Source organism: Silurus aristotelis, assembly GCF_946808225.1.
Source record: "Silurus aristotelis genome assembly, chromosome: 27".
NCBI classification, from domain to species: domain Eukaryota; kingdom Metazoa; phylum Chordata; class Actinopteri; order Siluriformes; family Siluridae; genus Silurus; species Silurus aristotelis.
In genome coordinates this window covers 859537-872036 of record NC_139600.1, presented here as the reverse complement: position 1 = coordinate 872036, position 12500 = coordinate 859537, and the positions used below count along the sequence as shown (strand labels likewise).

General features: G+C 41.7%; 1 protein-coding gene across 1 annotated transcript in view; it reads left to right on the top strand.

Annotated features, from left to right (window-relative positions):
* The window catches only part of tacr3a (tachykinin receptor 3a), a 19065-nt gene extending 6691 nt beyond the window's left edge, over positions 1-12374 (top strand). The window contains exons 2-5 of the mRNA XM_083532191.1: positions 61-249; positions 478-628; positions 10412-10608; positions 11590-12374. Coding sequence (XP_083388317.1) covers positions 61-249; positions 478-628; positions 10412-10608; positions 11590-11887 — 835 coding nt within the window. The 3' untranslated portion in view covers positions 11888-12374. The remainder of the gene's footprint in view (positions 1-60; positions 250-477; positions 629-10411; positions 10609-11589) is intronic.
* Positions 12375-12500: the final 126 nt, after the last annotated feature.

Sequence of the window (12500 nt, the reverse complement as noted above, 5' to 3'; positions counted from 1 at the left end):
GTGTGTGTGTGTGTGTGTGTGTGTGTGTGTGTGTGTGTGTGTGTGTGTGTGTGTATACAGGTACATGGCTATAATTCACCCTCTGAAGCCTCACCTCTCAGCCACAGCCACTAAAGTGGTGATAGTGTGTATCTGGGTGCTGGCCGTGGTGCTGGCGTTCCCGCTCTGCTTCTTCTCCACGGTGAGGAAGTTACCCAGAAGGACTGTGTGCTACGTTGCGTGGCCTCGACCCGGAGACGACGCTTTCATGTGAGACATCCTGAATTCTGAATGTTGAGAAGATTTGGATTGGTTTCCTAGAACAGCATTGTGTCAGCGTTGTTTCACTCCACGATTTGTCATAGAATGTTCTTTATCTCTGTATATTTCTGGGGGGGGATTTTGTAGAACCACCACATGATCTGAATTATTAATCAGAATAAATACATTTAAAACTTCAAACTTCCGTTCCTCCTGCTTTTTGATTTGCTTCGGCAGGTACCATATCATCGTGATGTTGCTGGTCTACATGCTGCCTCTGGTGGTGATGGGAATCACCTACACCATCATCGGCGTGACGCTGTGGGGAGGAGCGATCCCCGGAGACTCGTCCGATAACTATCACGGCCAGCTACGTGCCAAGAGGAAGGTCGGTGGATAAACTGCCTACTCGGGAAATCAGATAACGATTATTAGAAACCAGAACACGACACAAATGAGTAGCAGGGGGTTTATACAGCATGTGGGGGTTCTGGTCTGAGGTTCTGGTCTGAGTGGACTGTAAATCTGTGCAGAAACAGAGGTGAAGGCGAGCACATTAATGGAACATTTGAGCAGTGGCTGATGAGGAAACGCGGTCGGCTCTTGAATTTGCCCATAATCCTGGTGGCATTGTTTCTCCAGGTGTTTTTGAGTGGCGTGCCAATAATTCTGTTGTTTGAGTCCTGCTCATTGTGTGCAGCCACTTCAGAAACAACAAACTATTGGTTAATAGAATAAATTGCAACCATTTTGTGTCATTGTTTATGTTTTCAAGTTTGTTTTTTGTCATTGTTGCTGCTGTTCCCAAGCAGTTCTTACTGAATGTTAACTCCTGAGCAATACTTCCCCATCAGTACCTTCCACGTGGTACCTCATGCCTGTTACTTCCTGAGTGTTAGTTTCCAGGTGATACTTACCATGTAATACTTCCTTAGAATTCTTAAATGTTACTTCCCAAACTTTACCTCCTGTGTAGTTCTTCCTGATTGTTACTTTCTCAGAAATACGTCCTAAACGATGTTTCCTGGGCGTTGAGTGTTTACATCAAGCCTTAAGTCTCCAGAAGGACTCATCAAGCAGTGCTTCCTAAACATTACATCCTGATTGTTACTTTGTAAATGCTCAGGTACTTCCTGAGAATTGCTTTCTGAATGTTACTTTCCGATTCTTCCTTCCCATGCGGTACCTCCTGGCCAAACACAAACATTCGTTAGTGACCAACATGAAATCGGCTTTTCTCTCCAGTGAAAGTGCATATCAGTGCTGCTGGAGCTCATATCTCCATCTTTATGAATCAATTCATTCCCAAGTGAGACCTGGACAAATCCCCCTAATCAGAGCAAAGCTCGTGAGACTAACAATACCTGACTTCTCCTGGACCAGCAGATTCTCCTTGCTATCTTCTCTCCATCTGAGAGTCCTTATTATCTCTCTACTCCTTTCCCGTCTTCTTCTCTGTGTTTAAGTGCCACTGGAGAACCTTCTGTACGCCTCTCTGACGGGGCAGGGCTCAGCGTCCTTCTTTCCTTTCTGGATGAGTCTGGCGTATAGGTTTTGGAGTAGCGCAATCCAGGACGAGTCTGAACTTCACTTCTCTCCTTTTTCTCACTGGATCAGGAAATGATCTCTCGTGAAAAACGTGCGAGGCAGAGATATATCATTATCTACTCAGCCGAAACGAGCTTTTCATTATAACACAAGGAAGTAATTAGAGACGGAGGAACACACACACACACACACACACACACACACACACACACACACGTGTATAAATACACACATACACTCAACCGGTGACACACACACACACACACACACACACACACACACACACACACACACACACATATATACATACACATACACTCAACTGGTAATGTACACATACTCAAACACACACAACATACACATGCACACTACTTAAACTGCATTAATAAGACACAACTACAAGCAGCGATCTGCGGGGTCCAAGCAAACTTAACCCACTTATTGTCAAAATCCACACAATTAAATATTCAAACTACAACTTAGAGCTGGTAACTAATTTGAGCTCCGCCCCATATGGAGCTGATTAACTATTTTAAGCTCCACCCCAATTACAGATCATTAACTATTTTTAAGCTCCGCCCCCAATTTGAGCTGGTTAACTAATATAAGCTCTGCCCCAGACGTTCTCCCCCTGCTGTGTAGTAATGCATCAGCAACAAGGCGTGCAAATTCTGGCACTGATCCTTTAAAGTAATTATTTATTTCATGCAAATTAGTTTGTAATCTGAGTGCGTAGAGCTTAATGTTTCTTGAATACTTCGTTCCATGACAGTTTATCTTGGAGGCCTGAGTAGCAGGAGTGTGCATCTAGGGTTTAATGCATCTTTAGATGTGTTTTTTAAACATCCCATTCCACATGTATTCTCTATTTCATGCATTGGAGCTCTGTAGCTCCTTCAGGGCGCTGTCTACTGAGGATATGGTGCTGAATTTGCTGCTTGGCCTCCTGTGACCGAAAATGTATTTTTGCTGAAATCTGGAATCTCTGGATATTGCTTCTTTTGTTTTTTTACGAATCGTCGGCATGTTGGTGTGAAACATCGATCCTACGTAGTGTGTAAATTCCGATTCTGCTGCCTTTCAATCATTTAGTGTTCAAATTCCACCACGGCTGCCTGGAGACTGGAGCAAAAGTGAGATTTATTGGTGCTTGAGCTTAGAATCGCCCCACAAGAACAAAAAAAAACAACAAAAGCAGACGATTTCATTACTCAGAAGCGAGTGTTTTTTTGTTTTTTTTGTTTTTTTATCAGGGTGGAAGCTCCATCACACTAATCAACCTTTTCAAAACGCTTTCCATTCGGGAACACCGTCAGCATCTCATCCTGTATATTGTCTGCTTTTATTACACCCCCCCCACCCCACCCCACCCCCCCAACACACACAAAGAAAGAAATCATTCTGAGGTCTCTGTCTATCGTCCCTCGTTGATCAGCACCTGGATAAAGTAATGACACCTAAACAATTGCTGAAATTGCCTGAGATTTGTTATATACACTCCCTGACTCACTACAATGTTCCTTTCCTTTTCTCTTTTACAAGCTACTTAGGGAGTTACTGTGTGTGTGTGTGTATGATACAGTATAGCATTGCTGGCTGTGTGTGTGTGTGTGTGTGTGTGTGTGTGTGTGTGTGTGTGTGTGTGTGCGCGCGCGTGTGTACGTCAGACTTGCCTATCTTCACCACCTCCACCACTGAGGCTAATTACGAAGACGCAAAGCAGGAACATGTTCCTCCTCTCCAATGGTTCTCAATCACACAAGAGGAGACGAGTTCCGTCTAAAAAACAGAAAAGAAGGAGGGATCAGGGATCAACTCCGTGTCTCTATCCGATCCGATCTGATCCGTACGAGAAGCAGAAATGAAATGTGCATTTCGGATTTTGTGCATATTTTCTCAATTTGGTGATATAATAAGCTCCAGTCTTCTGAGATGATGTTCCTCTAGATTTTGTGGAGATTCATGCATCCACAAGAATGAGTGTTAGTAAGGTCACGTACTGATGTAGGTAAAAAGGTTAGGAGGTTCCTGGGGTGCAGTCAGCATTCACATTCATGCTGGTGTTGAGTGCTTTGTGTCATGCTGGAACAGGTTTGAATTTTGACTACAGGAGCTAATGGAATCATGTACAAGAACATAGTGCTGCTCATGAGGGCTCCTTTATTCCTGGTCCTCCTGAGAATTGATAGAGAGAGATGAAGAGAATGTAAGAAGTCAATAAGATGTGACACTGATGTTTAGGATCCGTTCATGAGGATTTTATGAGCTTTCAGGAGGAGAAACATCTCAGGGTCTCCTGTAGCAGAGAAAATCGGGGAGATGGAGTCAACAACATACTTGAGAGATTTGGAGTGAGGAATACTCATGCACACACAAATACACACACACAGCGTGTGTGGGATGTGATGAATGAGGTGTGTGAATGTGCAGTGTTTAGCACTGATACAGAATACACACCCATTGATTATGTCTTTCTCAGAGGTTAACACACACACACACACACACACACACACACACACACACACACACACACACACACAGACACGGCGACACAAATGTGTTACATCACAGTAATCGCACACAACGTGTGTGATGCCAGGTGGGCGAAAAAAATAAATAACTTATTGGAGACTGATGAAGGTGTGGAGGTTGTTGAGGGTGAGGAGTTTGATGAAGATTAAAAGTAACTGTCTGAGTGTAATGGAGAACTTCACCATTACAGAAATGTTCATGAATTGGTTTTAATGGCGTGAGATTGGTCAGGAGATGATGATTAGTTCCCTGTGCCAGCAGCTCAGACAGTAATGCAGCTGCGGATTACAGGATTATACTAATGCACTCGTTCTGTTGCGTTATCACTCCACAGAGACTCGAACACCGAACACTCCACATTAATTCACTGCATGAAAAAGATGTTTATTTTTTTCTCTTTTGTAGAGTTTCTTGTCGTCTCTGGCTTAATAAAGAGCTTCAGACTGCATTGTACAGCTTCCTCAAGTGAGAATTCAAACTCATTTCAGCTAAATTAGCTACGCTGAAACTTTAATTGAACATCACTTTAATTGCCTTTTGGGTTGTTGTGGGACTAATCTCATCAGTCAGATGAAGTCCTGGGCAAATCAGCACTCAGCCAGAAGCCATCTCTTTACTAAAGCAAGCAGGAATCACGCGACCTGGCCGAGTATGCTAGCATGCGTGTTAGGAAAGAGCAGTGATTATGTTGTTGTGTTGAACCACTGAGTCACGTCGGTCAGATGTTATTGAGCTTGTCGTGTGTTAGATTTTCTGCCCGGTGTGTTAAGTGGTGGCGTTTCTGCACTCTGCTCCATGTTCTCTCTCCAGTCGAGAGCTCTCCATGCTAAAGAGCGCTAGCACAGTGCGGAGAATGTGATGGGCTTCATTAAGGAGGAATCCGTAAGGGACGGAATGAAGGACAATGAGACAGGGACAAAATGGGGGTTATTATTAGGGGTATAAATCTCAGACTTGTTCATAATATGAGACACAATGAATACAATATTCAACTCAATAAAAGACTATACAATAATATGGGAGATACAATACTTTATGATCGTACAATGAAATACAATAGAATAGAATAGTATACGATACGATATACACTAATGATATGACACAATATGTTATGATACAATACTATATGATCGTACGATGCAACACAATAGTAAATAATATAATATGGTATGATTCGATATGATACAATACTATAGATTGCTACAATTTTACACAATACAATACGATTCTAAATGATACAATATGATACATTTTGATTCTATGTGATTGTATGATAAAATACAGTTCAATAGTATTATACGATACTACACAGTATACACTGCGATACAATACTATACTGAACAAAACTCTGGTATGATACGATATTATACAATAGTGGGATATATGATTACAAGAGTTCAATAAGATTTGATTAAATACTTTACGATACCACACTATACAATGATAAAAATGATATGATAGTACAATTTGATAATATTATGATATGATTCAATACAATAGTCTGATACGATACAATAAAATACAATATGAAAGCGTTGTTCGATGCTATACGATACTATACAATAATACAATACATACGCAAAAATACAATATGATACTCTGGGATAAAGTAGTCTCATATGGTATAAAACAATACGATACGATACAATAGTACGATACGATACAGTATGATACGATATACTGTACAATACAATATGTTCCTATGTGATAGAATGAAAACAATAGAATACAGTTGTACATATGTTACAGTATGATACAATACATTGTGTTACGATATAATTACAATAGGAGGGACAGTAGAGTTGGAGCTACTGAGCTGAACGAGGCTGAAAAGCCAGTTGGAGATCGAGTGGGTTGGACTTGTGATTTAAGAGCCATGATAGGAAACTCTTCACCTCTAGAAATCGGCTTTCTTTTATCTGAGTTCCGGGGGCAGAGCAGAGCTGGAGAACGTTAGCGCTGCGAATGAGGAGGATCTCAGCGAGATAGGAGGAGTTTGTAATAAACTGGAGGTGACACCGTCAGACAGAACACCTGATGGAGAGTGAAGATAACGCGTAAATATTCTAGCAGCCGAATGCCGAATGTTGAATGTTGAATACGTTTGCGTTTTTTTTATTGAGATTTCGCCGGATATTGCGGGAGAAGAGAAACGATACAGGGTTTCAGAGATCCATCAGGACTGAGGGGAGATGTAAAGACCTACATGAGAAAAGAGCATAAAGCAAAAAGTGTGGGTTTTTTTTGTTTTCATAAAATTAAATAATTGTAATAATTAAATATAATAAATATATATTTATATTAATTTTTTTTTATTTACATTTTTATCTTTATTTTTGAAGCTAATGTGGTATTTAGGTTTGGAAAAAATCTGAACACCAAAATAAGATCTGCAAGAAATTATTTCCCAACATCCTTTCATTTGTTCTCAGTAGATCCTGTGCATCATGGTCAGGGCCAACGTGGGTCCAGAGTCTATTCCAAGAACCAGAAAGAAGGTTTACACCAAAAGGAACTTAGCCAACTTATCCATCTGCTGGTGTACTTTTTTTTAAACATCCAGAGAGTATAATATTCAAAGATTTCACAGGAATAAAGTTATTTAACCTTTAGGTAAGAACTTTCCAGTGTTAGGCCAGAAAAGTTTACGTTTCCACCATTTTTCTTGTGCTTATTAATTTAAAGAGAAAGAAAAGAGAAAGAGGAGATGGTGAGGAAAAACACTATAATGCAGGTAATGGAAAATCGTGTGGTGTAAGAGGAAGTAAACACTTGAGGATGTGCTGTTATGAGAAAATCACGGAGCTCAGGATGATGTAAGCGATTCTGATCAATCGCACCGATCTGCCGTTGATTTCGAGAGGCCTAAGAGCTCAGCCTTGAGGAACTCCTTCATTCACAGGAGTGTCAAGATTTTATCTTCAGCAACAGTTTGTGGATATCTGAGCATACGATTTTGCTTTTTTAAAATCACATTCTACATTTGATCTCAATTTACTGTTATAATAAACTTCAATCTGAGAAGATGTTCCACTAGATTTTGTGGAGATTTGTGAAGACAAGGGTGCATGCAGCCACACGGGTGTTAGTTAAATTAGGTAGTGATGTAGGTGAGGTGAGAAGACCTGTGGTGCAGTCAGCGTTCACATTCATCCCAAAGCAGTTCAGTAATGTTGGTGCTCTATAGCAGGAGATCTTCCACTTGAACCCATAAAAAGCAGATCTTCATGGACCTAGAACAGGTTTTGGACTCCTAATTTAAGTGAATGGAAAATTCCATGCTCCAGAATCTAAAGACACTTGTGTAGTTAAATTTTTGTGCTAACAGTCTGATGAAGAACGACATATTCCCAGGAAAGTCAGGTGTCCCAGAACTTTATTTAGTTTAAGATATGAACCTGGAAGTGTGATGGAAAAGTAATGAACGAGAGAAAATGAGAGAAAGAGAGAAAGATGTCATGACTCACTGTCTACATTCAGAGCTAACAAAAAGAACAGTTCATTAGGGACCTTTACACGAGCCGTCTCTTGTAGTGTGGAGAAGGCAGGCTGTGAGAGGTTATTAGTGCCGAGAGAGAAATCCATCTTCGAGTGGACACCGCACTTAAAAGCAGCTTGCAATGAACAGAAAAGAGTTAAGAGACGTCAAAAAAAACCCTTCAAGGCCAGGTTTCTGAGGAAGTGGTGTGGGAGAAGTTTTGAGAAGCAATGGAATGGAATCTGATTGGTGGAACGTGCTGATGGAGCGAGAGATGGGATCTCGATAAAGTGGGATTGAGAGGGATAATCCCGAGCAGGGATTGGGTTTTGAAATAGAGAAAAACGAGGTGACGGAGGTGGAGCATTGGTCCACTGCAGATTTTATCGCTAAAGGAATGTCTGATGTCTTCAGTAATACTAACGATGACGATTGCTTTGCATTTTGTATTTGTTTGGGTTTAGACAGAATTCACGAAGGATTCATGGTGAAGAGGGATGTGGAGAAAGCCAAGGAAAAGGCATATGAGGAGCTGTAGGAGAGGTTGGACACTGAGGAAGGAGAAAAGCATTTGTAGCGATTGGCCAGGCAGAGGGACCGAGCTGGGAAGGATGTGCTGCAAGTTAGAGCAATAAAGGATGAAGATGGAAATGTGTTGACTAATGAGGAGAGTGTGTTGAGAAGATGGAGGGAGTATTTTGAGCAGCTGATGAATGAGGAAAATGAGAGAGAGAGAAGGTTGGATGGTGTGCAGATGTGAAGCAGGATGTAGATAGGATTAGTAAGGAGAAAGTGAGAGCAGCGATTAAGAGGATGAAAAGTGGAAAGTCGGTTGGACCAGAGGACATACCGGTAGAAGCGTGGAGATGTTTAGGAGAGGCGCAGTGGATTTTTTAACCAGATTGTTTTACAGGATTTTGGAAGGTGAGAAGATGCCTGAGGAATGGAGAAGGAGTGTGCTGGTACCGATCTTTAAGAATAAGGGAGATGTGCAGACCTGCAGTAACTACAGGGGAATAAAGTTGATCAGTCACACCATGAAGTTATGGGAAAGAGTAGTGGAAGCCAGGATGAGAGAAGAGGTGACCATCTGTGAGCAACAGTATGGTTTCCTGCCGAGGAAGAGCACCACAGACGCATTAATTGCTTTGAGAATGTTGATGGAGAAGTATAGAGAAGGACAGGTGCAGGGCATGTATGAGAACAGTGTGACAGCAGTGAAGTGTGCAGTAGGAACGACAGACTGGTTCAAGGTGGAGGTTGGACTGCATCAAGGATCGGCTCTGAGCCCTTTCCTGTTTGCAGTGATGAAGGACAGGTTGATGGACGAGGTTAGTTAGAAATTAGTTTATTAGAGAAACATGAACAGCACAGCAGCTTCTCTTTGTGGGGCAGTTTGAAAATCAGAGCAGCAGCAGTTTGGGAACAGTTCATGAGCAGTTTATGAACAGAACAGCACGATTTGCTTGCGTAGAGTTTATTCGTGAAGAGTCTGTGACTAAAATTTTGTGGACAGTTTGCTAGATTTTGTAATTCTAATCCTTCATAACTCTTACTCTGCAGCTGTAAAAATCGTATTTGCTGATTGTTTTTTGTAGCATTGACCAGTTAATTTCAGCGTACTGATCATGGTTTCTATTATTGAAAGATATTGACTTTTCAATCAGCACATGAACACCCAGTTATCTCAACCAACTCAATCTTCATATACTCCTAACATCCATGTGTTTGAAGAACCTAACTAGCCAGAACTTAATAACCATGATTAGAAGATCTTGGATCTTTCTTTTATTCTTAAAAGTAGTAAGCGACAATGTATTTTGTGTTGTCGTCCACCAGAACTCTACGGTTCCCTTTCAAACTGAAGAAAATCTAGGTTTTATTCTACACTTTTCTCCAGTTCCACTCGTTTATCTCGATGCATTGGCATTCCGAGGATGTCGTGTTTCTTTAAATCACTACACTGCAATGTATTTGGTCCATTCCTGAGAGGACAACAGAGCGAGCACTGTCGCTCGGGTTACGCTCACCGATTTAAGGGAATTGCAGGAGCAGATTGGGCGAATCAGCAGAGCAATAAAGAGGCAGGCGGTGCCGTACAAGCCAAGGATTCTGGGTAATACAGAGTGATGGAGGGGATTGATAAGGAGCTGGATTTAAGCATGTGGGAACTTGGAGCATGGACTAAAAATGCAGCGGGTGCAGGAAACCATGCGGTTAGAAGTTATAATTTTTTTAAAGTGGATTTCTATTAGTTTCCTTCATCAAATTCAACTAGAAATACAGTTTTCTTGAACGTTATTCTGGATTTGGCCAAACAAATAGAGGAATTTGTTGTTTTTTCCTCCCGGTTGCCTTCTTGCTGCTCAGTGCACATTTTATATGTATGCTTTCTTATTAGCTGCTACATCCACTAAAATGCTTGATTTCTAGTTATCAGCATGACCACTTCCTGTTTTGTGGAGGCCATTTTTCAGATTGGTGTAAAAGTGAACGTCGCATTCTCTTTTCAAACTCATCACATCAGCGTTTTCCTGTCAAGAACCCACACATCTCCTATTTCTGTTGGCTTTATTTATCAGGAATTTTAAGAAGTAAATCTGTTCCTTCCAGGTGGTGAAGATGATGATCATCGTAGTCGTGACCTTTGCCATATGCTGGCTGCCATATCACATCTACTTCCTGATCACGGGCCTGAACAAGGCGCTGGCCAAGAAGAAGTCCATCCAGCAGGTCTACCTGTCAGTCATGTGGCTGGCCATGAGCTCCACCATGTACAACCCCATCATCTACTGCTGCCTCAACAGCAGGTACATTTTTAAAGTTACATTTATTCAAGATCCGTCAATATTTGTAACAATAGAAACGATGCGTACAGATTAATCAGGTTGTTTCAGGATCAGTGTGATTGAAAATGCATTGTTAACTAATTAGCAAACCACAAGTTAGATATTAACAAGAATAATTCCAAAGTGAAGACATCGCAACTTGACCAAGCCACGCCCACAAAACAGTTTAATAGCGTCTGTAGTTTACATACATCAGTACCAGCATTTCAGAACCTCAGGATTATATCTGAGGAGAACATTTTCCAAGCTTGACTCGGACCATGAAATGCAAGAAAACCGAAACCCCGAGAAGCAGCGACGTGGTTCAGAAAGCCTCCTGAATGGAAAGAGAAAAGTAGGGAGTAAATAAACAAGAGAGCTAATGAGATTAATCACGAGGAGCTGGTGAGATCAGCGGTCAGAGCCTTGCCAGACAGGACACCAAACAGGAAGTGGCACAAGGCTAGACATGACGTCGTTTCTTTTCAGATCAACTGATAAACAAATGGATGCAACAGGAGGATGAACACTGGTGTAAACACTCACGTAGTCATGAAAGGTCTCAATCAACGGCTAATCGATCAAAATGACTAGAAAATGTGAACTGATGAGGAGCATTGAGGTTCAGATGAGAAGAAAAACCTTCTCGTTGCTCTTCTAAGAACATCCACAGACAATTTCAGTTCTGGAAGTTTCATGGTATCTGAGAATCGCTAGTCAGCAAACAAGTATGATATTGTATTTGAATGAATTGCGCATAAATGTTAGCATTAGCAGCTGTTACCATGGTGATACCAATACACCCCTAGTACAATTTCAGTTAATTACAGTACAGAATTCACCATATCACTAAAGAAGAAAAGACTTTTATGCCATCCATCTGGTTATGAAGTTAGTGAACGTCGTGTTTTTCATGCCAGGTATTTTTCTCACATGTCTCCATCCCGTCCTTCTCGTACTCAGGTTCCGAGCCGGTTTCAAGCGAGCGCTGCGCTGTTGTCCGTTTGTCCGCCTGTCCAGTTACGACGATCTGGACCTGAGGGCTACACGCTTGCAGGCCACACGCCAGAGCAGCATGTGCATGCTGTCACGTGTGGAAACCACCATGATGGTCATGAACGACACCACAGAGAGCTCCACCAAATGCAAGAGCCTCATCAGCCAACATATTCAACACAAACACAACCACAACGGCTGCTCGCAATCCTGCAAGAAAAGCACCACGTACACGCCCGGCAACCCTCAGGACGACTTCTGCTGATCGCGGCCGCCCTGCCACAGGAGATACTCATGATCAATCCAAGTCATCAAATTCTGTTTGTCATATTGTCATTCAGCTTCAAGACTGTGATCTCGTGAAGGTATGAATGATTTATATTAGCATTAGCATGAACTTAGCCAGCTGCAAAACTGACTGTGTTAGATTTTATACACTTGTTGGTCCACAAGATCCAGCAATTATCTGTTCATTCTCATCAATGGAGGGCGAAACAACACCCAGATTTTATCAGCAGTAAAACCCCACAGCAGTGAGGAGGCACGCAGGACAAATCTGATGTAATCGTTAAAAGAAGAAAGTCTAAGAAAGTCTTGTTGAAACTGTAAGCTTGTAACCTCGGGCCGGTTTAGTTCCGGAATCTTCCAGCTCTTACACCCACTTACTCCAAGAATTCGCTCCAAAAACTTGCTCCGAGAACTCGCTCCGAGAACTCACTCCGAAAACTCGCTCCGAGAACTCGTTCAAAGAACTCACTCAGAGAATTCGTTCAAAGAACTCACTCAGAGAACTCGTTCAAAGAACTCATTCAGAGAACTCGCTCAAAGAACTCATTTAGAGAACTCGCTCAAAGAACTGACTCAGAGAACTCGCTCAA